Source organism: Schistocerca piceifrons, chromosome 8, assembly GCF_021461385.2.
Source record: "Schistocerca piceifrons isolate TAMUIC-IGC-003096 chromosome 8, iqSchPice1.1, whole genome shotgun sequence".
NCBI classification, from domain to species: Eukaryota; Metazoa; Arthropoda; class Insecta; order Orthoptera; family Acrididae; genus Schistocerca; species Schistocerca piceifrons.
The window spans coordinates 56,741,818-56,768,906 of NC_060145.1; the positions used below are offsets into that span (position 1 = coordinate 56,741,818).

The following is a 27,089-nucleotide window of genomic DNA, read 5'->3' on the forward strand; positions in this document are numbered from 1 at the left end:
GAACCGCGAGACCACCGCGGCCGGCAATGTATTTGTGGACTCGGGTATTATATTGAAAAATAAATTGGTATTATGACATTTCTGTCTTTCTATATTTCAAATGTTTTTTATTCCAGTCTCTGATCACAGTATCAATTCTTCTGAAGATGATGAGTTTCAGTCCGTAATGACCATTTTCAGATCTTCTCTACACCATGTCCTAAAGTGATAAGGCCATAATGGCACCGTCAAAGCATATAAATATAGTCAGCACAACATCGTCACATAGATCCAATATAAGGTGTAGAGTAGGCCACATCATCCACACAGTCGTTATTGCTACTGGCTACTGAAGTACAGTAGCTACCAGAATCTGTTTGCCTATTTCTTACGAATTTCTATATTTGTTGGCGAGAAACTGTTCGACCCCCTAGTACATCTACCTCTAGTACAATGGAAGTTATTCCCTGATCTCTTAACAGATGTCCTATAATTGTGTCCCTTCTTCTTGTCAGTGTCTTCCACATGTTCCTTTCCTAGCCGACTGCATGGAGAACATCCTCATTCCTGATCTTATCAGTCCATCTTCTGTAGCACCACATTTCAAATGCCTCGATTCTTTTTTGTTCCAATTTTCCCACAGTCCATGTCTCACTACCGTACAATGCTGTGCTCCAAACGTATATTCTCAGAAATATCTTCCTCAAGTTAAGACCTATATTCGATACTAGCAGAATTCTCTTGGCTGGGAATGCCCTTTTTGGTAGTGCTAGTCTGCTTTTTATGTCATACTCGCTCCGTCTGTTGTGCATTTCATCTTTCTTCGCTTTACTCTCAATCCACATTCTGTACACATTAGACAGGGCCTGCAATCCTTCTTCACTTTCGCTCATTCTAAACGACTTGAATTCCCAGTCAATTTTTCGTTTGCAGTAACAATAAACAAGAGTAGAGGTCAGAGAGTGGGGGGGGGGGGAGATATAGGGGACAGAGAGGGAGGGAGGAAATGGCGTAGAGATGGAGAGAAGGAGATGGACAGAGAGAGTGAGAGGAGCAGAGAGAGTGAGAAAGGGAGAGGAAGTGACGGATACTGAGAGAGGGTAGGAGAGGATGGAGGGGTAAGACGAGATGGTGCACTGAGTCGGGGGGGGGGGGGGGAGAAGGAGGAGGAGGAGGAGGAGGAGATGGGCATAGAGGTGGTGAAGAAGGACTTTAGGACGTATATCGATCTCTCATACATACCGAGTGATCAAAAAGTCAGTATAAATTTGAAAACTGAATAAATCACGGAATAATGTAGATAGAGAGGTACAAATTAACACACATGCTTGGAATGACATGGGGTTTTATTAGAACCAAAAAAATACAAAAGTTCAAAAAATGTCCGACATGGAGCTTCATCTGATCAGAATAGCAATAATTAGCATAACAAAGTAAGACAAAGCAAAGATGATGTTCTTTACAGGAAATGCTCAATATGTCCACCATCATTCTTCAACAATAGCTGTAGTCGAGGAATAATGTTGTGAACAGCATTGCAAAGCATGTCCCGAGTTATGGTGAGGCATTGGCGTCGGATGTTGTCTTTCAGCATCCCTAGAGATGTCGGTCGATCACGATACACTTGCGACTTCAGGTAACCCCAAAGCCAATAATCGCACGGACTAAGGTCTGGGGACCTGGGAGGCTAATCATGACGAAAGTTGCGGCTGAGCACACGATCATCACCAAACGACGCGCGCAAGAGATCTTTCAGGCGTCTAGCAACATGGGGTGGAGCACCATCCTGCATAAACACCGTGCGTTCCAGCAGGTGTTTATGAGCCAGGCTCGGGATGATGCGATTCTGTAACATATCGGCGTACCTCTCACTCGTCACGGTAGCAGTTACAAAACCAGAATCACGCGTTTCCTCGAAGAAAAAAGACCCGATAACGGTAGATATGGTAAATTCAACCCATACTGTGACTTTCTCGTCGTGCAATGGAGTTTCCACGACAGTTCTAGGATTTTCGGTAGCCCAAATTCTGCAGTTGTGGGCGTTGACAGACCCTCGGAGCGTGAAATGAGATTCGTCGGTCCACAACACTTTACTCAACCAATCGTCATCTTCCGCCATCTTTTGAAACGCCCACACCGCAAAGCCCTCCGCTTCACTAAATCGCCAGGTAACAGTTCACGATGCCGATGGATTTTGTACGGATAGCATTGGAGGGTACGCCTCAGTGCCAACCAAACAGTAGTGTATGGAATGCCGGTGCGACGTGCGACTGCACGAGCGCTGACTTCCCCGTGCATAGACGAACCCGCTAGAGTCTCCATTTCTTCCTGAACTGTCTCAGCAGCATTACGCCTTGTGCTCGGTCGGCCACTACGGGGTCTGTCGTCTAAACAACCCGTGGCTTCGAACTTCGAAATCATTGTCGCCACAGCTGCATTTGTCAACAGACCTTTACCCGTTCGAATCCCCTTCCTATGGCGAAAGGATCGTAACGCTGAACTAGCACATACCCCATTCTGATAACACAGCTTCACTAAAACCGCCTTTTGAGGTAACGTCAGCATGCTGCGACTGCTGGCGCATCTGATTCTCTCTCTCATTACATCTCCTTTTATACGCAATTGTCATGCTCCATCTGTCGGGCCCGCTAAGGTGGAGTTAATAAGTTGATGACGAAGCACGTTTGAAGGGCAGTAAGGTGCAGCGCAGGTGCGGCGATGTTGCAGTGTCCTCGACGCACACGGAGCCGTACCCGGGCTGGATCGACAACCTGTACGGCCCCACCGGGGTGTCGGTGGGCGCGGCGACGGGCCTGCTGCGGGTGATGCAGTGCGACTCGCGCGCCATGGCCAACATCGTGCCCTGCGACATGAGCGTCAACCTGGCCATCGCCGCCGCCTGGGACCTCGCAGCCAACCGGTAGGCCAAACCGCGCCGCCTGCCCTGCGCTTTGCCTTAAAGCCTTTAACCTACGAGTTCATCGAACCACCTTAAGCATTACGCTGAGCGAATGGCAACGAATACGAGCGAAGGAGTGGGAGAGAGGCACTGATGTCTGTAGTGCTGTGGGAACGGGTTCGAGTCCTTACACGATATGCGATTTTAATCTGGCGAGGAAGAATATAACAATTCCAATCCCAAAGAAAGTAGGTGTTGACAGATGTGAAAATTACCGAACTATCAGTTTAATAAGTCACAGCTGCAAAATACCAACGCGACTTCTTTACAGACGAATGGAAAATCTGGTAGAAGTCGACCTCGGGCAAGATCAGTTTGAATTCCGTAGAAATGTTGGAACATGTGAGGCAATACTGACCCTACGACTTATCTTAGAAGAAAGATTAAGGAAAGGCAAACCTACGTTTCTAGCATTTGTAGACTTAGAGAAAGCTTTTGACAATGTTGACTGGAATACTCTCTTTCAAATTATGAAGCTGGCAGGGGTAAAATATAGGGAGCGAAAGGCTATTTACAATTTGTATAGAAACCAAATGGCAGTTATAAGAGTACAGGGGCATGAAAGGGAAGCAGTGGTTGGGAAGGGAGTGAGACATGGTTGTAGCCTCTCCCCGATGTTATTCAATCTGTATATTGAGCAAGCAGTAAAGGAAACGAAAGAAAAGTTGGGAGTAGGTATTAAAATCCATGGAGAAGAAATAAAAACTTTGAGGTTTGCCGATGACATTGTAATTCTGTCAGAGACAGCAAAGGACTTGGAAGAGCAGTTGAACAGAATGGACAGTGTCTTCAAAGGAGGGTATAAGATGAACATCAACAAAAGCAAAGCGAGGATAATGGAATGTAGTCGAATTAAGTCGGGTGATGCTGCGGGAATTAGATTAGGAAATGAGACACTTAAAGTAGTAAAGGAGTTTTGCTATTTGGGGAGCAAAATAACTGATGATAGCCGAAGTAGAGAGGATATAAAATGTAGACTGGCAATGGCAAGGAAAGCGTTTCTGAAGAAGAGAAATTTGTTAACATCGAGTATTGATTTAAGTGTCAGGAAGTCGTTTCTGAAAGTATTTGTATGGAGTGTAGCCATGTATTGAAGTGAAACATGGACGATAAAGAGTTTAGACAAGATTAGAATAGAAGCTGTTGAAATGTGGTGCTACAGAAGAATGCTGAAGATTAGATGGGTAGATCACATAATTAATGAGGAGATACTGAATAGAATTGGGGAGGAGTTTGTTGCACAATTTGACTAGAAGAAGGGATCGGTTGGTGGGACATGTTCTGAGGCATCAAGGAATCACCAATTTAGTATTGGAGGGCAGCATGGTGGGTAAAAACCGTAGAGGGAGACCAAGAGATGTATACACTAAGCAGATTTAGAAGCATGTAGGCTGCAGTAGGTACTAGGAGATGAAGACGCTTGCATAGGATAGAGTAGCATGGAGGGCTGCATCAAACCAGTCTCAGGACTGAAGACCACAACAACAACAATGGAATTTCCATTTGCTAGCGTGCGCTGCCATTCGCGCGTACCCAAGGTTAAGCGTCAAAACTGTAAGGAACGGGAGAAATTACGAGAAAACTAGGATCTAAGCGTACCAGTTCTACGAACGTTGCGTTATTGCGCTTTGCCTTTACCCTTTTTAGTGTTAATCTCATCGTACATTGTTTTCAGTAGTTACAACGATAGTATAGCAGACCGCTATAGGTGAACACCACCAGGACTGTGGTAGAACTCAATTTTGAGGAACTTCGCGTGCCTTCTCGTCAGTAGTGGATACAACAGCGGAAAATAATAGAAGCTATCTAAATAATTAACCACCCTAACAGCATGAACGGGGAGATGATTACAAGTACTCACGCACGTTCTCCTGGACGATAACACATAGCACAAACTATTTCGGAGTTTTGATTGATACTCCGTCGATGTACAGCTGTTAGTACCGATCTGACTGTCTGACATCCGGAGGTTTCGGTATAAGTTCTGAACCGCTGACTGAGGTATGTTCGTCATATGGCCATATGGGGAAGCAGAACCAAGTATATTTGTTCCGCACCTCAACATCTCTCATAAAACCACACACTTCACACTAGAAATAGATAGTAATGAAGCGATTCTTTTTCTGGATATGTAAGTGTAGGAACGAAACCATAGGTACAAAGAAGGTAGCTGCGAAGAAACCATGGGTAACAGAAGAAATACTTCAGTTGATTGATGAAAGGAGGAAGTACAAACATGTTCCGGGAAAATCAGGAATACAGAAGTACAAGTCGCTGAGGAATGAAATAAATAGAAAGTGCAGGGAAGCTAAGACGAAATGGCTGCAGGAAAAATGTGAAGACATCGAAAAAGATATGATTGCCGGAAGGACAGACTCAGCATACAGGAAAGTCAAAACAAACTTTGATGATATTAAAAGCAACGGTGGTAACATTAAGAGTGCAACGGGAATTCCACTGTTAAATGCAGAGGAGAGAGCTGATAGGTGGAAAGAATACATTGAAAGCCTCTCTGAGGGTGAAGATTTGTCTGATGTGGTGGAAGAAGAAACAGGAGTCGATTTAGAAGAGATAAGGGATCCAGTATTTGAATCGGAATTTAAAAGAGCTTTGGAGGACTTACGGTCAAAGAAGGCAGAAGGGATAGATAACATTCCATCAGAATTTCTAAAATCATTGGGGGAAGTGGCAACAAAACAACTATTCACGTTGGTGTGCAGAATATATGAGTCTGGCGAGGTACCATCTGACTTTCGGAAAAGCATCATCCACACAATTCCGAAGACGGCAAGAGCTGACAAGTGCGAGAATTATCGCACAATTAGCTTAACAGCTCATGCATCGAAGCTGCTTACAAGAATAATATACAGAAGAATGGAAAAGAAAATTGAGAATGCGCTAGGTGACGATCAGTTTGGCTTTAGGAAAAGTGAAGGGACGAGAGAGGCAATTCTGACGTTACGGCTAATAATGGAAGCAAGGCTAAAGAAAAATCAAGACACTTTCATTGGATCTGTCGACCTGGAAAAAGCGTTCGACAATATAAAATGGTGCAAGCTGTTCGAGATTCTGAAAAAAGTAGGGGTGAGCTATAGGGAGAGACGGGTCATATACAATATGTACAACAACCAAGAGGGAATAATAAGAGTGGACGATCAAGAACGAAGTGCTCGTATTAAGAAGGGTGTAAGACAAGGCTGTAGCCTTTCACCCCTACTCTTCAATCTGTACATCGAGGAAGCAATGATGGAAATAAAAGAAAGGTTCAGGAGTGGAATTAAAATACAAGGTGAAAGGATATCAATGATACGATTCGATGATGACATTGCTATCCTGATTGAAAGTGAAGAAGAATTAAATGATCTGCTGAACGGAATGAACAGTCTAATGAGTACACAGTATGGTTTGAGAGTAAGTCGGAGAAAGACGAAGGTAATGAGAAGTAGTAGAAATGAGAACAGCGAGAAACTTAACATCAGGATTGATGGTCACGAAGTCAATGAAGTTAAGGAATTCTGCTACTGCTAGGCAGTAAAATAACCAATGACGGACGGAGCAAGGAGGACATCAAAAGCAGACTCGCTATGGCAAAAAAGGCATTTCTGGCCAAGAGAAGTGTACTAATATCATATACCGGCCTTAATTTGAGAAAGAAATTTCTGAGGATGTGCGTCTGGAGTACAGCATTGTATGGTAGTGAAACATGGACTATGGGAAAACCGGAACAGAAGAGAATCGAAGCATTTGAGATGTGGTGCTATAGACGAATGCTGAAAATTAGGTGGACTGATAAGGTAAGGATGAGGAGGTTCTACGCAGAATCGGAGAGGAAAGGAATATGTGGAATACACTGATAAGGAGAAGGGATAGGATGATAGGACATCTGCTAAGAGATGAGGGAATGATTTCCATGGTACTAGAGGGAGCTGTAGAGGGCAAAAACTGTAGAGGAAGACAGAGATTGGAATACGTCAAGCAAATAATTGAGGACGTAGGTTGCAAGTGCTACTCTGAGATGAAGAGGTTAGCACAGGAAAGGAATTCGTGGCGGGCTGCATTAAACCAGTCAGTAGACTGATGACCAAAAAAAAAGGAACAAATTGGACATAAAGTGTACAGAATACTGATGCACACCAACAGATATCTGCATGCAGTATCACACTACCATCCAGCACAAAATAACACTGTGGTTCATATGTTGACAGCCCGATTTCACCGGATTAGCAACACTGACAACGTCCAACATAAAATGAACGATATCGGAACAATGTGCCTTACGAATCGGTGTAGCAACAAGAACATACAGCGAGCTATGAGGTACAGTCAAGATAAAACAGACAAATGAACAGTCAGTGACTGTGTAGGCAAGGTGCTCCGTCACGGAGGAATTAAACCAATATTCCAGAGTGGCTTCAAGATCCGAGATTTCTTGAAGCCCACAACAGATTCAGTTGATGCTCTCCACACGACAGGCATCTACGAACAGAGATGTGAATGCAGTTATGTCTATGGTGGTGAAACCAAGAGACCGCTTATCCCTGGGGTGTGAGAACATGAACGCTGTTTACTACTGGGTAATACAACAAATCAACTAGTGCTCAACACCACCAGGACTGTGGCCGAACTCTTAATTTTCAAGAACCTCGCCTAAGCTATCGAAATAAGTGAACTCCCAAACAGCATGAGCGGGGAGGATGGTTAAAAGCAGGATGGTTACAAGCAGAGTCGTTACGAATTACCGATGGGCTGGTCGCCGGCTACACCAGTCCATCGGTCCACCTGTGTTCTCCAGCTGGACGGGGTCCATATGACCTGGATTTTACACTATATACAAGGAGCCACAAGAAAACTGCCGAGGGGCATCAACCTCTCGCTGCAAAACATCACTACAGCTGGATACAAGCTGCCGACTCACTATTCCTGTCAGCGTATCATAGGCAACATCGCTCCCTCCATAGCAATCTTTGATTGTCCAGTGGCATCCCAGAATGTAAAGTCGATAGCGACCTGACAACCAACATAAGACAGTATTCAGAGGAAGACCATCAGAATCCAGCGGGTAACCGCCCTGAAAAGGACCGCTGCAGATTCGGTCGAACCAATTTTAGTATTTTAGTGTTTCATAATGACGTGTTCTAATAATCAGAATGATTTTTTTCAAAACCTTAGAATGTGTCTGACACATCCCTTAGCCTTAATGTTTTATCACGAGTATTTGTGTCATTCTGCAAAAATTCGAAATAACTCAAGAATGAATAAAACTGTGGTCAAATGGAAGACATCATTGTTTTTAATCCAAATAAAGTTTCAGATGTGAAGTTTTTATTGCCCTGATAACATGTTAGTACAGTGGATTATTATCGGCAGGACTAACCTGCCAGCTTCAGACCATCAGTGTACAGATTATGAAATCACGCTGTGCGATTAAGGGCACGTTCGTTTTTTAACAGTGTGTAGCCGGTAGTCAACGCAGACACATGCGGCACTTATTAATATCCCACACATCTATGACTCTGTGGTGTCATGAGGAGAGAGTTCTATTTCCTCACGAGTTCGTTACGACGGTACAGAAACAAACGTGCGATTTATCAAAAATTGCTCTGAGACTGGCTCTGTGCTCTATGGGACTTAACATCTGAGGTCATCAGTCCCCGGTTCTGAGAACTATGGGACTTAACATCTGAGGTCATCAGTCCACTAGAACTTAGAACTACTTAAACCTAACTAACCTAAGGACATCACACACATCCGTGCCCGAGGCAGGATTCGAACCTGCGAACGTAGCGGTCGCGCGGTTCCAGACTGAAGCGCCTAGAACCCCTCGGCCACTGTGATTTATCGCACAGCATGATTTCATAACCTGTACAGTGATAATCTGATGATGGCAGCTTAGGCCTGCCGAAACTAGTAATCCAGTGTACCTAAATGCGATCAGGGCAATAAAAACCTCATAGCGGAAGCTTTCTTTACACTAAATTCATGATCGCTCTCCAGCTGACAACGTCTAGTATTTATAATCATTGCTTTTCTTGTGTAATTGTTTACGTGTCACGTGGCCCTCTGCCCTTATGATAATTGCGAATATTAAGTACGATAGCGATTTCGGAACTGACAGCCGTGTTGGTAACACAGCGTCATTAGTTTTCTCCATTCTTGATTTTCAATTTCTGTTGATCCCTTTTTTTTGTTTTAGAAGGTGGGTTCCACATCTGTGGACCACACTGTATACCTCTTTAATGTTTGCCTCACACTGTTGTTTCTTCGCACCCTTTCCCACAGCTCTGTGCTGTTCAGTAGTGCGACTAGCCCGCTTCCATCGCTAGTTCCCCATTCCCCCCACCCAGGATGCCCGTGTGAATAACCAGCGCTCTCTGCAGTAGGAACAAGAACGAGGGTGAGCAACCGGTGTACCACCATGTGTCGTCGGCCGACTGCCCGCTGACGTGGTACGAGTACCGCGCCAGCTTCATGCGGCATGGCATGAAGATCCCCACGGTGCACGCCGTGTGGTACGTCTCGCTGATGCTGGTCGCCAACCGGTTCCTGTTCCTCTTCTGGAAGACCATGCTGCACCTGGTGCCCGCCATGATCGTCGACACTGCCCTCCTGCTCGTCGGTAAGAAGCCCATGTGAGTATCCAAATTGTAAAGTAGCAACACATTCCAAAGAGGACTTAGCTACTCTAAATCTTCTAACCTATGCTGTCTCTGAAATGGCAACAGCCAAAACGAGTAATGTTGGTAGACGAACTTAGAGGTTGAGAATGCTGAATGGTTTGATAAGACTAGTAAATTTCCATGAAAGAAATGAACATTTTTGTCGTGCCTTCGTGTTGGTAAGCTTGATCATTCCAAAGATCTTGTAATGAAATTCAACAATGCATAGTGTACAGTTCACTGTTAACATATGTCTCAATTGGTGAGTGTGCCGACTGCGATTTATGATGGTGAAAACAGACTTTAGTACTGTTATTAAACAGTTTGACTTGAGGGATTCGACCACTGTGTAGATTTACTTTATGATTATTAAATTTAAACGCGGTCAGATAAGCACCAAATACGGAGCGCGCTTCAGCCATGCAATTGTGGTCTCCACAAAGGAAACGATTGACAAAATCCATGATATGGTACTGCAAGGCGGCCGAATAAAAATTCGTGAGATTTGTGAAAGAGTAGGCATCTCAACTGAGCGAGTGTGTAATATCCAGCAAGGAGAGTTCACTATGAAGAAGTTGTGTGCGAGGTGGGTGCCGTGACTGTTCACGTTCAATCGGAAGTGCATCTGGCACAACATTTCAGCACAACATCTAGAGATGGTTACTAGCAGTCCGCAAGACTTTTTGCGCCGATTTGTGACTGTTTAAGAAACCAAGATCCATCATTACACACAAGAATCAAAATGGCAGTCAAAACATGGACAAAGGCTGATGAAAGAGCACCAAAGAAGGCAAAGACCATTTTGTCAGCTGGTGAAGTGATGGCCAGTGTTTTTAGGATTCTCAAGGAATAATCCTCATAGATTACTTGGAAAAAGGCAGAACCGTAACTGGATCCTATTACGTTTCATTTTTGGATCGTTTGAAACTTGCGTTGCCTGAAAGAAGACCAAGGTTGGCATTCAAAAAAGTGTTCTTTCACCTGGAAAATGCACCATCCCACGTATCAGCGATAAAAATGGAGAAAGTGCATGAAATGGGATGGCTCCTTTTCACCAGCCTTTACCCCATGTGACTTCTTCCTATTCCCTAACTTGAAATGTTGGCTTGCTGGGAGGTGATAGTTTCAGTCAATGAGTATTTTTCAGTCTTTGACAGAGCCCATTCTTCCAATAGTACGAAAAATCTTTAGGATCGCTGGACCAAGTGCATATCCCTCTAAGGAAACTATGTCGAGAAGTAAGGTGTGTTGTTTAAGAAACAAACAATTGTCTGTCTTTTTTACCAGACTTGTCAAATCGAGAATGACGCCCGATAACCCTAGAGTCACTTGGCTCACTAACAGTGCGAACAGCGAAAGGTAGTGTGCAAAACAGTACCTGAAAAGAAGCAATGACATATGTGACGCGCTCTGATGCATCGCCATACGATGTGAAGACACCTTGATGTTGCTGGATCCAGCGTCAAGGCTGATGTGGTTCAGAATGTTTAGAAAAACAATAGGAAAATGTGTGTGGCCTTCTCAGCCAACAAGGAGGAGAAATTAAATGGCGCTACACTAGATAATATATTACTTAACTGTGCTCTGAGGATCGAAAAACGTAACACAATCATAAGCCGTCGTAGTAGAAGTATTAGTCCAAGTACTTGTTACATAAGTTTTAATAGTAGTAACTGCTGCAGGAAAATCAAAATTGTAGGACTACTAATAAGACCTTCTTACATTTTCCATAGCTGTGTCGGACCCTGAGTCACCTGAATGGTATTATTGTGTACTACACTGGTGAACAGCCTTCGGTGGTTGTCTCGCAGTACACTGAAATAACTAAGGTAGAATTAAATTATGAATCGACAGATAGACAAGCATTACGAGGAGAAATACAAATATTTTACAAGACAATATTTCCACATAGTCATATAAAATAGCATTACATAAGTTGAACAGGTAACAGACGTGGACATCTAGATCACAGCATTTTTGTGAATGTTGGGACAGTTTCGTTTTTTCCACTTTTTTTTTAAGTCAGTACAAACATGACGTAATACTTTCTTCTTCCTTCTACAGTTGTCTAATTCTTCAGTGAACGAAGAATCACTGTTTTCTGTTCACTAACTGGTTCAGCGCCACTCCCGGAAAAAGTTCACGTTTTTGGTCCAAGACTTCCAAACATCTACATGTAACGCAATAATTAGCAATTTTTGAAAACATTTCTCTTGGAGAACGGTCACAACCGCTAGAAACTTTTTTATGAGGGTTTTTTCTTTGAGTATTCAGTTGCTTTGACCCACGTTGCTTTCCACTCGTTGTACGCAGATGTGTTGCTCAGTTTCAAGGTTTTACACGCTGTCCACTACCTTCCCTACAGATCCCTTTTGTTGCTTGTAGCTCTCCTCCATCTATTTCAATACACTTTCTACCTGTCCAACACGCTGCTGTTGGCTGTCTACACTGCGCTACAAAACAAAAGGATTACTTTTTTCTAAACGACGTTATTGTAACCCACTGAGACGCATAAGTTTGAATTTTGGCTTAAAGGTGCACACAACGTTCCTCTATAATCGTGCGAAAGTGTGGCGCACTGTGACGTCACCATCGGGTTCAGCTTCATCTCGAACGGCAAGGTGCCGACGCATGCAAGAAAAGAGGCCACAGCTCAGAAGTTCGTATGTGATGTAAGATGGGGTAATGATGTCACAAAAAATTTACCCGATGCCACACGAAGGGAAGGTCGCCACTCCAGCTCTTACCCACGTTTCACCCCTCCTTTTCACGCCTCTACGATGGAGGTCAGAACGTCGATGCCCAGAGCTGAAATCGTCCAGAGTTACTATGGGTAGCCGAGGAAGACATTTAAAACACACCGATACTCAGGAGGTGTCGTAAATGGAATCAGTGAAACCACCCCTGCCTTTGGGGCATCGATTGCCACACATTTCCCGGTCGAAAACAACAGTTCGTATCGCGATGTGCAACAGGACGACGTGCTTCACAACGTCCGACACTGATGCCAACCCTTGGACGTTTCAACCCTACTCTGATGATATCGTGGGGTTGCAGCCCCACTGAACGTCTCGCAACCGCAGTTTTTGCTCTGCAGTACTGCTTGTAATCACTAACGACTGTTAAAAATTGTTCGATGGAATCTCAACATGACCCGAAGCAGCAAAGGGGTCATATTCTTTTTCACCCCTCCTTTTTCGCGCCCTCCTACAGCGTAATCAGCCGTATGGAGGGGGGGGGGGGGAGGGGGAGGAAGGGGCAGGAGACAGGAGGGTAACATTAAAATATGTGTGAATAACAGGGGCGAAGTGTCCCTCTAAGACACCCTGTTTGGCGACACGCTCGACACCACCCATCCGCATTACATGAACACGTTACTAATGTACAGGGTTGACCCAGAATAACGGGAATGTTTGAAATGAGTAGTGGCAGCCGTGGACAGGTGGCAGCACTGCGAGTTAGTGAGAGTTAGCGAGCAAACAATCCGCCATTTTACGAGGTGCATTCAAGTTCTAAGGCCTCCGATTTTTTTCTAATTAACTACTCACCCGAAATCGATGAAACTGTCCTCACTTCTCTACGTAATCGCCCTGCAGACGTACGTATTTTTCACAACGCTGACGCCATGATTCCATGGCAGCGGCGATGGCTTCTTTAGGAGTCTGTTTTGACCATTGGAAAATCGCTGAGGCAATAGCAGCACGGCTGGTGAATGTGCCGCCACGGAGAGTGTCTTTCATTTTTGGAAAAAGCCAAAAGTCACTAGGAGCCAGGTCAGGTGAGTAGGGAGCATGAGGAATCACTTCAAAGTTGTTATCACGAAGAAACTGTTGCGTAACGTTAGCTCGATGTGCGGGTGCGTTGTCTTGGTGAAACAGCACACGCGCAGCCCTTCGCGGACGTTTTTGTTGCAGTGCAGGAAGGAATTTGTTCTCCAAAACATTTTCGTAGGATGCACCTGTTACCGTAGTGCCCTTTGGAACCAATGGGTAAGGATTGAGCCCTCGCTGTCCCAGAACATGGACACCATCATTTTTTCAGCACTGGCGGTTACCCGAAATTTTTTTGGTGGCGGTGAATGTGTGTGCTTCCATTGAGCTGACTGGCGCTTTGTTTCTGGATTGAAAAATGGCATCCACGTCTCATCCATTGTCACAACCGACGAAAAGAAAGTCCCATTCATGCTGTCGTTGCGCATCAACATTGCTCGGCAACATGCCACACGGACAGCCGTGTGGTCGTCCGTCAGCATTCGTGGCACCCACCTGGATGACACTTTTCGCATTTTCAGGTTGTCATGCAGGATTGTGTGCACAGAACCCACAGAAATGCCAACTCTGGAGGCGATCTGTTCAACAGTCATTCGGCGATCCCCCAAAACAATTCTCTCCACCTTCTCGATCATGTCGTCAGACCGGCTTGTGCGAGCCCGAGGTTGTTTTGGTTTGTTGTCACACGATGTTCTGCCTTCATTAAACTGTCGCACCCACGAACGCACTTTCGACACATCCATAACTCCATCACCACATGTCTCCTTCAACTGTCGATGAATTTCAATTGGTTTCACACCACGCAAATTCAGAAAACGAATGATTGCATGCTGTTCAAGTAAGGAAAACGTCGCCATTTTAAGTATTTAAAACAGTTCTCATTCTCGCTGCTGGCGGTAAAATTCCATCTGCCGTACGATGCTGCCATCTCTGGGACGTATTGACAATGAACGCGGCCTCATTTTAAAACAATGCGCATGTTTCTATCTCTTTCCAGTCCGGAGAAAAAAAATCGGAGGCCTTAGAACTTGAATGCACCTCGTAGTAATCACGTATCAGTCGAACGGACAACAGCGTGCGTTATCCATAAAGATGTTTTACTAAAACAAGGACAGTTTGGTAGTTTCGACGTTTTCATAATTTACGACGTCATGATGCTGTTCCGTCGAAACAGACGATAAAATATTGGATTAATAACTCTGAAGAGACTGGATCTGCCCTCAATGAGAAACCAACAGGACGTCCAAGAAGTGTGCGTTCTCTAGCAAACACTGATGTTGCACGCGAGTCTGTCTTACGCAGCCCACGGCATTCAATTCGTAAGCATGCAGCAGTGGTTGAAATGTCCCAGAAGAGTGTTCGCAGAATTCTTCATCTTGGTTTAAAATTCCATCCGTACAAACTACAGATGACGCAACGACTGAAAGACAACGATTACCGGTTACGATTAAGATACTGTCAACAAATGATAACAAAAATAAACACTGACTATGAATTTCTAAAAAATTTGTGGATGTCACATGAGGCACATTTTCTTCTGAAAGGTTATGTGAATAAACAGAACTGCTGTTACTGGGCAAACACAAATCCTAATGACGTTCATGAGCTCCCTTTACACGGTAGTAAAGTGACAGTATGGTGTGGTGTTTCATCACATGGGATTATCGGACGGAATTTTTTCGCAAATGAACTGGAAAACACTGTAACTGTCAATGCCGATCGTTACGTGGAGATCTTACGAACTTTCGTTACATCTGCATTGAACAACTTTCCAAACGTTCAAAAAGCCTGGTTTCAACAGGACGGATCGTCATCACGTACTGCAAGGCAATCAACGGCATATGTGCGAGAATTGGTTGGGAACCGTGTGATCTCACGATTCGGTAACATTCCCTGGCCCCCTAGATCGCCAGATTTCTTGTGGGTCTACCTCAAGAGCGAAGTCTAAACGACTCGAACAAGAACCCTGGATGAGTTAAAACACAGAATTCGCGATGCAATTCACAGTATCCCAGCTGAGATGTTGCAGCGGTCAATGAGGAATCTCAGTAGCAGATTTCACGAATGTATTCGTACAGGAGGATGCCATGTAAAGGACGTAATTTCAAAAAATGATAAATTCGATCAGTGTTTCGTTCAAATGGTTGGTTCAAATGGCTCTGAGCACTATGGGACTTAACATCTGTCGTCATCAGTCCCCTAGAACTTAGAAATACTTAAACCTAACTAACCTAAGGACATCACACACACCCATGCCCGAGGCAGGATTCAAACCTGCGACCGTAGAAGTCGCGCGGTTCCGGACTGAGCGCCTAGAACCGCTAGACCGTCGCGGCCGGCAGTGTTTCGTAAATGGAAAAATTGTAAGATATTAATTACTATGAATCCAATTTCTTTCCTTCATCACTTCTAGTTTTTTGGATTGTAGAAATGTTCCCGTTTTTCTGTGTGACCCTGTACCTGTCAGAAATGTCAACACACATTAATCCTCGTAGCTGCTCTAGCGCCTGAGGGTTGGGCAACCCCTTTGACACCCCTCGGATGGTGTTCACCTGCTGGAGCAGACGCAAGAGAGAATGCGTGCCAAAGTATCTAAAGGTAATTGTGAATTGTACGCAACTGACGTACGAGGGTGTTGCCTAATTGGGGAGGGGGGCTGCGTTAGAGGAACACCATGACGTTTCACTCACGCACATTTTAATGTGCCCACCTCCTTGTTCATACCATAGAAAGGCGCGAAAAAGGAATGATGAAAAAGCATAAAAACGTTTCTGCTTCTCATCAAGTTCAGGTTTCATCGAATGGTTTCCAAAGGATCGTACAAACATACCGCCGTTTGACTCTCGTACAGATTCCCGTATGGAGGATATAGTGATAGACATCGCTGGGGTAGTGAAGCAGCTGAATGGGTTAAAAATAAATAAATCGCCAGGTCCTGATGGGATTCCAATTCGGTTTTACAGAGAGTACTCTACTGCATTGGCTCCTTACTTAGCTTGCATTTATCGCGAATCTCTTGCCCAGCGTAAAGTCCCGAGCGACTGGAAAAAACGCAGGCGACGCCTGTATATAAGAAGGGTAGAAGGACGGATCCTCAAAATTACAGACCAATATCCTTAACATTGGTTTGTTGCAGGATTCTCGAACATATTCTCAGTTCGAATATAATGAATTTCCTTGAGACAGAGAAGTTGCTGTCCATGCATCAGCACAGCTTTAGAAACCATCGCTCCTGCGAAACGCAACTCTCCCTTTTTTCACATGATATCTTGCGAACCATGGATGCCATATTCCTTGACTTCCGGAAAGCGTTTGACTCGGTGCCCCACTGCAGACTCCTAAGGTACAAGCATATGGGATTGGTTCCCAAGTATGTGAGTGGCTCGAAGACTTCTTAAGTAATAGAACCCAGTACGTTGTCCTCGATGGTGAGTGTTCGTCGGAGGTGAGGGTATCATCTGGAGTGCCCCAGGGAAGTGTGGTAGGTCCGCTGTTGTTTTCCATATACATAAATGATCTTTTGGATAGGGTGGACAGCAATGTGCGGCTGTTTGCTGATGATGCTGTGGTGTACGGGAAGGTGACGTCGTTGAGTGACTGTAGGAGGATACAAGATGACTTGGACAGGATTTGTGACTGGTTTAAAGAATGGCAGTTAAATCTAAATATAGATAAATGTAAATTAATGCAGATGAATAGGAAAATGAATCCCGTAATCTTTGAATACTCCATTAGTAGTGCAGCGCTTGACACAGTCACGTCGATTAAATATTTAGGCGTAACATTGCAGAGCTATGTGAAGTGGGACAAGCATGTAATGGCAGTTGTGGGGAAGGCGGATAGTCGTCTTCGGTTCATTGGTAGAATTTTAGGAAGATGTGTTTCATCTGTAAAGGAGACCGCTTATAAAACACTAATACGACCTATTCTTGAGTACTGCTCGAGCGTTTGGGATCCCTATCAGGTCGGGTTGAGGGAGGACATAGAAGCAATTCAGAGGCGGGCTGCTAGATTTGTTACTGGTAGGTTTGATCATCACGCGAGTGTTACGGAAATGATTCAGAAACTCGGGTGGGAGTCTCTAGAGGAAAGGAGGCGTTCTTTTCGTGAATCGCTACTGACGAAATTTAGAGAACCAGCATTTGAGGCTGACTGCAGTACAATTTTACTGCCGCCAACTTACATTTCGCGGAAAGACCACAAAGATAAGATAAGAGAGATTAGGGCTCGTACAGAGGCATATAGGCAGTCATTTTTCCCTCGTTCTGTTTGGGAGTGGAACAGGGAGAGATGATGATACTTGTGGTACGAGGTACCCTCCGCCACGCACTGTATGGTGGATTGCGGAGTATGTATGCAGATGTAGATGTAGATGTAGAAGGTCTCTAGTGGTTCGACACTTTATTATGGAGCATTCGGACTGCACGCAAAAGGACTCAGATCACGTTCAAAGGGGTTACAACCCCCCCTCCTCACCACGATGTCCTTAGAGTAGGAATGAAACGCCCAGGGATGGCGGTGGGAGGATGGTCAGCAGTGTAGAACGCTTTCGAGAACATCGCCCTGTTGCTTATCGCATAGAGAATTGTAATTTCCAACCTCAAAATGTATGGGAATCAACGCTCTTTATGCCATCCCCTGAGGCCTTTTCGTGTCGATTCTGAGTGCCTGTCTATCTGGAATGTTTCCCTTGGCCACTCGTAAGAAAAATGCGTGATTTCAATGTTGATTGTCGTGGGTCTGACCCTCATCGCAGAGGTGTCAAAAGAAGTGTTGAAATGTAAGTAACAGGAGCTGCGACGACCTTCCGATCGTGAGACACGTATACGCCGGTACTGGGCAGAAATTTAGTGAGGTATGGTACCAGTGTGACATCACTAACCCACCTTACACATCCAATGATCTTCTGAGCTGTTGCCTGTTTTTTGCATGTGTCGACACCTCGCTCTTTGAAGTGTCATAGAGCCCGAGGGTGAAGTCCCAGGGTGCCACGCTTTTGCACTTTTACAGAGGAAGGTTTTCCATACCTATGAGCAAAATTTCGAACTTAAGCGTCGGAATGGGTGGGAGATACAGAATTTTGAAAAAGTTATCCTTTTATTCTGTTGCTCAGTGTATTATGCTTGAGATACAGTAACTCATTCTGTGCACACAGGTTGTGCACACGGGCTGTTTCCCAAAACTGCCCGTGCATCTGAACCGGGACTCATCTGAGAAACAGCATCCTCTCCCAGTGGTGTTGACAGTTGTTCGATACAATTGTGCATTATCGTACGTCCATTGGAGAGCGCTTCGTTTGCATAACTGTTTCACCGCGACAGAGCTATGACGTCAAGCCAATGATGATTTACATTTTCATTGTTTCATTGCCTAAGATGGGCACGCTGATGTCAAAACTGTGAAATTTATTTTTACGTTAGGCATGTGAAGTAATACCGTATGTTCCTTATGAGCGGGAAATTCTTTCTTTTGTCTTCTTCTACGTTGCGGAGTTCCTTTGCCGCATTTTGTATTTTGCGGATTTCTTTTTTTCTTGGTTCTCCTGTTAGCCGACTTGACAGCTGTTGGAACGTGGTGTTCTTAGTGCCGTCAACAGGATGCAGCTGAATACTGTCTGTTTTATTTCGGACTGTTTTGCTTGAATTATTTCCACTCGTCTTCTGCTGAACTACTCTCAACACTTTTACTGAGGCAGTTGAACACTGCCTCATAGAATTTTCACTTCACATCACCCACGCTAAATGTCCTATATTCCATTTCACTGTATCCTCATTTTTCTTAATTCTCTTCCGTTTCAGCCTGCTGTTCATCACTGCATGGATATGGCCTATGTCCTCACTTGGGTTTGCTTTGCTTTACAGGGTTTTATTGCCAAATCTTTTTCTAACACTGACGTAGTCCAGTTGATATCTCCCAGTGTCTCCAAGACATTTCCCAATAAACCTTCCACCCTTCTGATTTTGGAAGTGTGTGGCCGCTACAACCAGTTGAAACCCATGGCAGGATTCTGTAAGTCTTTCTCGTCTCTCATTCCTTTCCCCCACCCCATTCTCCAGTAAATTTGTCTTCAATTTCCTCTGATATAGTTGCGTTCTAGTGGTGCAGAACTGCCAAACCTTTAACCTACATCAAGTATTTTGCGAGTTTCCCCTGTTACCCCGTATACACTACTGGCCATTAAAATTGTTACACCACGAAGATGACGTGCTACAGCTACAGACGTGAAATTTTACCGACAGGAAGAAGATGCTGTGATATGCAAATGATTAGCTTTTCAGAACATTCACACAAGATTGGCGCCGGTGGCTACACCTACAACGTGCTGACATGAGGAAAGTTTTCAACCGATTTCTGATACACAAACAGCAGTTGACCGGAATTGCCGGGTGAAACGTTGTTGTGATGCCTCATATAAGGAGGAGAATTGCCTACCATCACGTTTCCGACTTTGATAAAGGTCGGATTGTAAACTATCACGATTGCGGTCTATCGTATCGCGACATTGCTGATCGCGTTGGTCGAGATACAATGACTGATAGCAGAATATGGAATCGGTGGGTTCAGGAGGGTAATACAGAACGCCGTGCTGGATCGCAACGGCCTCGTATCACTAGCAGTCGAGATGACAGGCATCTTATCTGCATGGCTGTAATGGATCGTGCAGCCACGTCTCGATCCCTGAGTCAACAGATGGGGACGTTCGCAAGACAACAACCATCTGCACGAACAGTTCGACGAAGTTTGCAGCACCATGGACCATCAGCTCGGAGACCATGGCTATGTTTACCCTTGACGCTGCATCACAGACAGGAGCGCCTACGATGGTGTACTCAACGACGAACCTGGGTGCACGAATGGCAAAACGTCATTTTTTCGGATGAACCCAGGTTCTATTTACAGCATCATGATGGTCGCATCCGTGTTTGGCCACATCGCGGTGAACGCACATTGTAAGCGTGTATTCGTCATCGCCATACTGGCGTATCACACGGCGTGATGGTATGGGGTGCCATTGGTTACACGTCTCGGTCACCTCTCGTTCGCATTGACGGCACTTTGAACACTGGACGTGACATTTCAGATGTGTTACCACCCGTGGCTGTACCCTTCATGCGATCCCTGCGAAACCCCACATTTCAGTAGGATAATGCACGACCGCATGTTGCAGGTCCTGTACGGGCCTTTCTGGATACAGAAAATGTTGGACTGCTACCCTGGTCAGCACACTCTCCAGATCTCTCACCAATTGAAAACGTCTGGTCAATGGTGGCCGAGCAACTGGCTCGTCACAATACGCCAGTCACTACTCTTGATGAACTATGGTATCATGTTGAAGTTACATGGGCAGCTGTACCTTTACAGGCCATCCAAGCTCTGTTTGACTCAATGCCCAGGCGTATCAAGGCCGTTATTGCGGCCAGAGGTGGTTGTTCTGGGTACCGATATCTCAGGATCTATGCACCCAAACTGCGCGAAAATGTAATCACATGTCAGTTCTAGTATAATATATTTGTCCAATGAATACCCGTTTATCATCTGCATTTCTTCTTGGTGTAGCAATTTTAATGGCCGGTAGTGTATTATCTTTGTTTATCATCAGCTACTTCTGAGATGGGCATGAAAGCCTGTAAAATAGTAACTGATATCTGCTTAATTTCAGTCCTCAGAAAAATAGTTCGGTCAGTGTGTTGTTCAGAGTAGCTCAGCATATCGCATACCTTTCTGTTCATAATTATGCAAATACGTAAAACATTATTCACTGGTGCTGTTATTATTACTCTATATTCATTTGTGGAGAAATCTACCCTTTTTCTATTTCAGTTTCTCCCTACCAGTTCTAACTTTAGTTTTCTCATATCACTTTTCAGATTCGTCAGTTTCCCTACGAAATTCGTTCTTCTGACGTTCTGCGCTGCAATACGTAAAGCGTCAGCACTATTCGTCTTCCTTCTGAAAATCCCTTGCGAACCGTACCCACGCAGAGGTCTGAATGCGAGGCTGATTTATCTCCTCAAAATTCTTTGCCAGTAAAGTGTACTTCATGAATATATTGTTGGGAGATTGAATATCCTGTGTATATACGTTATGTGTCTTTAATGTTGTGATTTCCATTGATTTTTGTATATTCGTGCAGTCGATCACTGCTGATCAATCGATCTCACGGGTGAGAGGGTATCTTGCAACTATTTGCTCTTCTTCCGTCTTGTGACAAGGCTATGCTCTTCTTCCCTCTTGTGACAAGGCTATTGAGAGAATGAGAATGACTCGTCCCATCTGCTCTTCCGCCATCAAACCTGGTATTGATTTTTTTTCAAACTGTAAGCAGTGGCAAGGAACGATACCGGGTCCCAAGGCTTTTGTAGCCATAATCAAAATCGCAGGCTCGTGTTCTCATGCTGTGTTTTATCGCTTATTCAACGCCACATACGTTACAAACCATTACGGATGCGGCTGTGCACATCCCTTAACCGAAACCTGTAGACCAGTACCGTGTGGTAGGTTGCCGAATAGCTAGGCTGAAGAATTACGACTTCAGTTTCGACGTCTCATAGCATGTAAAATTCGTCGGCGGAAAATAGCGTACATATCACAGCCATAGCACGCGGCCATTTTGTGCGTAACATGACTGAGAAAGTCTCCCTTCACGTTTAATATCCATCTATTACTTACATTGTGCCATTTGACTTAACTGATAAACGGCATAGCTCCAATATCGACCATGGGAAAGGTGGTGATGATGATGTTGACGATAATAATAATAATTATGTTGTTATTATTTTGGTCCAACCGTTAATGAACACCAATGCTTTGGCATCTCTGATATTTGATGCTTGCTACACCCAAAATGGACTACTTATTAGAATGAGGAGCCAAAGAAACTGGTACAACTGCCTAACATCGTGTAGGGCCCCCGCGAGAACGCAGAAGTGTCGAAACACGACATGACATGAACTCGACTAATGTCTGAAGTAGTCCTTGAGAGAACTGACACAATAAATCCTGAAGGGCTGACCATAAATCCGTAACAGTACGAGGGGTGGAGATCTCTTCTGAACAGCACGCTGCAAGGCATCCCAGATATGCTCAATAATGTTCATGTCTGAGGAGTTCGGTGGTGAGCGGAAGTGTTTAGTCTCAGAGGAGTGTTGCTGGAGCCACTCTGTAGGAATTCTGGACGTTTGCAGTGTCGCATTGTCCTGCTGCGATTGCTCAAGTCCGTCGCTATGCACAATTGGACATGAATGGACTCAGGTGATCGGACAGGATGCTTACGTACGTGTCACCTGTCAGAGTCGTATCGAGACGTATCAAGGGTACCATATCACTCCAACTGCACACGCCATACACCATTACAGAGCCTCCACCAGCTTGAAGAGTCCCCTGCTGACATGCAGGGTCCATGGATTTATGAGGATGTCTCCATACCCTTACACGTCCACTCACTCGATACAATTTGAAACAAGACTCGTCCGACCAGGAAACAGGTTTCCAGTCATCAACAGTCCACTGTCGGTATTGATGGGCCCAAACGAGGCGTAAAGCTTTGTGTCGTGCAATCATCAAGGGTACGTAACTTGGTCTTCGGCTCGGAAAGCCAATATCGGTGATGTTTCGTTGAATGGTTCGCACGCTGACACTTTTTGCTGCCCCAGCATTGACATCTGTAGCAATTTGCGAAAGGGTTGAACTTCTGTCACGGTGAATGATTCTCTTCAGTCGTCGTTGGTCCCATTCTTGCAGGATCTTTTTCCGGCCGCAACGATTTAGGAGATTTGATGTTTTGGCGGATTCCTGATATTCACGGTACACTCGTGAAATGGTCGTATGGAAAAATCCTCACTTCATCGCTGACTCGAAGATGCTGTGTCTCATCGCTCGTGTTCTGACTATAACAGCACGTTCAAACTCACTTAAATGTTGACAACTTGCCATTGTAGCAACTGTAACCGATCTAACAACTGCGCCAGACACTTGTTGTCTTATGTAGGCGTTGCCGACCGCAGCGCCGTCTTCTGCCTGTTTACATATCTCTGTATTTGAATATGCATGCCTATATCAGTTTCTTTGTCGTTTCATAATTATTTTTCAGGGAAGACAAAAGGAATGAGCTGCGACAAAAACTGTGATATTTAGGAAATTAAAATATTGTTGTTGTAGCTGTTTTGGACTTGAGGCACCAGACTTCAAAAGCTTCTCTTTTATCTAAAATTTTTATCGTACATCTTTCACTTGTAGACATGGCTACGTTCGATACAAATACTTTCAGAACAGACTTCCTGACATTTAAATTAATATTTGATGTTAGCAAATTTCTCTTCTTCAGAAACGCTTTTCTTGTCTTTGCCAGTCTACAATTTATATCCTCTCTACGTCGGCCATCATTAGTTATTTTGCTGCCCAAGTAGAAAAATTCATCTACTACTTTAAGTGCCTCGTTTCCTAATCTAATTCCCTGAGCGTCAACTGATTTAGTTGCACTACATTCCATTATCCTCCTTGCAGATACTGTCCATAGAAAATATTATACACACAGTAATACATGTTACTCTTGTCAAATTAATTGTGTGAACGGCATTGGAAGCTAACGAAATACGTCGTTCGATGAAAGTACACACATCAAAAAAAGTATTGCATCACCCTGGTTCCCAGAACTCCTTGAAATAGACGTTGGCTGTGGATATTGTATCACAGACACAGTCCCTTTGACTGCTCAAAGATGTCTCTAAACCCGCTCAAAGATGTAAACAACCACGCATGAGCAGCGCCTATTAGACGGAGGGGGTCCGACAGCCGATCAGTTCCAGCCATTCCACCACGAAGGAGGTAGACAGCTAGTGTTGTCTGTAGTTCAACCATGCCTAGACGGTCAATACCGCGGTTCAATCGCGTCCGCATTGTTACTTTGTGCCAGGAAGGGCTGTCAATAAGGGAAGTGTCCAGGCGTCTAGGAGTGAACCGAAGCGATGTTGTTCGGACATGGAGGAGACACAGAGAGACAGGAACTGTCAATGACATGCCTCGCTCAGGCCGCCCAAGGGCTACTACTGCAGTGGATGAACCGCTACCTACAAATTATGGCTCGAAGGAACACTGACAGCAACGCCACCATGTTGAATAATGCTTTTCGTGCAGTCACAAGACGCCGTGTTACGACTCAAACTGTGCGCAGTAGACTGTATGAGGCACAACTTCACTCCCGACGTCCATGGCGTCCATCTTCGCCGGCCATTGTGACCGTGTGGTTCTAGGCGCTTCAGACTGGAACCGTGCTACCGCTACGCTCGCAGACATGGATGTGTGTGATGTCCTTAGGTTAGTTAGGTTTAGGTAGTTATAAGTTCTAGGGGACTGATGACCTCAGATGTTAAATCCCATAGTGCTCAGAGCCATTTGAATCAATTTTTCGTCCATCTTCGCAACCACGACACCACACAGTGCGGTAGAGATGGGCCCAACAACATGCCGAATGGACAGCTCAGGACTGGCATCACGTTCTCTTCACCGATGATTGTTGCATATGCCTTCAACCAGACAATCGTCGTTGACGTGTTTGGAGGCAACCCGGTCAGGCTGAACGCCAGAGACACACTGTCCAGCGAGTGCAGCGAAGTGGAGGTTCCTTGTTTCGGGGTGTCATTATGTGGTGCCGACTTACGCCGCTGGTGGTCATGGGAGGCGCCGTAACGGCTGTACGATACCTGAATGCCATCCTCCGACCGATAGTGCAACCATATCGGTAGCGTATTGGCGGGGCATTCGTCTTCATGGACGACAGTTCGCGCCGCCGTCGTGCACATCTTGTGAATGACCTCCTTCAGGATAACGACATCGCTCGACTAGAGTGCCAGCACGTTCTCTGGACATGAACCCTATCGAACATGCCTGGGATAGATTGAAAAGGCGTATTTATGGACGACGAGACCCGCCAACCACTCTGAGGGATCTACGCCAAATCGCCGTTGAGGAGTGGGACAATCTGGACCAACAGTGCCTTGATGAACTTGTGGATAGTATGCCACGACGAATACAGGAATGCGTCGATGCAAGAGGACGTGTTACTGGGTATTACAGGTACCGGTGTGTACAGCAATGTGGACCACCGCCTCTGAAGGTCTCGCTGTATGGTGGTACAACATGCAATGTGTGGTTTTCATGAGCAATGAAAAGTGCGGAAATGATGTTTATGTTGATCTCTGTTCCAATTTTCTATACAGGTTCCGAAAGTCTCGGAAACGAGGTTGTGCAAAATTTTTTTGATGTGTGTAGAATGTTTCAAGCACGCTATACCGTATTTGCAGTAGATACATTGATGAAGAAACAAAAGATGTGCGGGATGTTTTAGCCCTAATTAAGAACAAGATACCCTAACGATTAATAATCACATTATTTCTTGCGTATGGTTAGCGAGACCCCAGTGGGAGGTGTTGTACGCACTCTGAATTAACTTTCTATCTATACAACTCATTGATTAGAATACTGGGATTACAATGTTGCCTTATTCATTTCTAGTCTCCACCAGTTTCACGTCGTTGATGTATTCCTATTAAATATGCTTTTTTCAGGAGGTGATCTGTTGAAACAGTTTTAGACCTACGCTACGGTCGTAGGGATTATACACTCCTGGAAATGGAAAAAAGAACACATTGACACCGGTGTGTCAGACCCACCATACTTGCTCCGGACACTGCGAGAGGGCTGTACAAGCAATGATCACACGCACGGCACAGCGGACACACCAGGAACCGCGGTGTTGGCCGTCGAATGGCGCTAGCTGCGCAGTATTTGTGCACCGCCGCCGTCAGTGTCAGCCAGTTTGCCGTGGCATACGGAGCTCCATCGCAGTCTTTAACACTGGTAGCATGCCGCGACAGCGTGGACGTGAACCGTATGTGCAGTTGACGGACTTTGAGCGAGGGCGTATAGTGGGCATGCGGGAGGCCGGGTGGACGTACCGCCGAATTGCTCAACACGTGGGGCGTGAGGTCTCCACAGTACATCGATGTTGTCGCCAGTGGTCGGCGGAAGGTGCACGTGCCCGTCGACCTGGGACCGGACCGCAGCGACGCACGGATGCACGCCAAGACCGTAGGATCCTACGCAGTGCCGTAGGGGACCGCACCGCCACTTCCCAGCAAATTAGGGACACTGTTGCTCCTGGGGTATCGGCGAGGACCATTCGCAACCGTCTCCATGAAGCTGGGCTACGCTCCCGCACACCGTTAGGCCGTCTTCCGCTCACGCCCCAACATCGTGCAGCCCGCCTCCAGTGGTGTCGCGACAGGCGTGAATGGAGGGACGAATGGAGACGTGTCGTCTTCAGCGATGAGAGTCGCTTCTGCTTTGGTGCCAATGATGGTCGTATGCGTGTTTGGCGCCGTGCAGGTGAGCGCCACAATCAGGACTGCATACGACCGAGGCACACAGGGCCAACATCCGGCATCATGGTGTGGGGAGCGATCTCCTACACTGGCCGTACACCACTGGTGATCGTCGAGGGGACACTGAATAGTGCACGGTACATCCAAACCGTCATCGAACCCATCGTTCTACCATTCCTAGACCGGCAAGGGAACTTGCTGTTCCAACAGGACAGTGCACGTCCGCATGTATCCCGTGCCACCCAACGTGCTCTAGAAGGTGTAAGTCAACTACCCTGGCCAGCAAGATCTCCGGATCTGTCCCCCATTGAGCATGTTTGGGACTGGATGAAGCGTCGTCTCACGC

At 45.4% G+C, this 27,089-nt stretch overlaps 1 protein-coding gene across 2 annotated transcripts in view; it reads left to right on the top strand.

Moving 5' to 3' along the window:
* The window catches only part of LOC124711336 (fatty acyl-CoA reductase wat-like), a 273,938-nt gene that overhangs the window by 232,420 nt on the left and 14,429 nt on the right, over nt 1–27,089 (top strand). The window contains exons 7-8 of one of the 2 annotated variants that reach the window (XM_047241370.1): nt 2,707–2,899; nt 9,316–9,567. In XM_047241370.1, coding sequence (XP_047097326.1) covers nt 2,707–2,899; nt 9,316–9,567 — 445 coding nt within the window. The remainder of the gene's footprint in view (nt 1–2,706; nt 2,900–9,315; nt 9,568–27,089) is intronic. The other variant, XM_047241371.1, reaches the window with a different exon arrangement.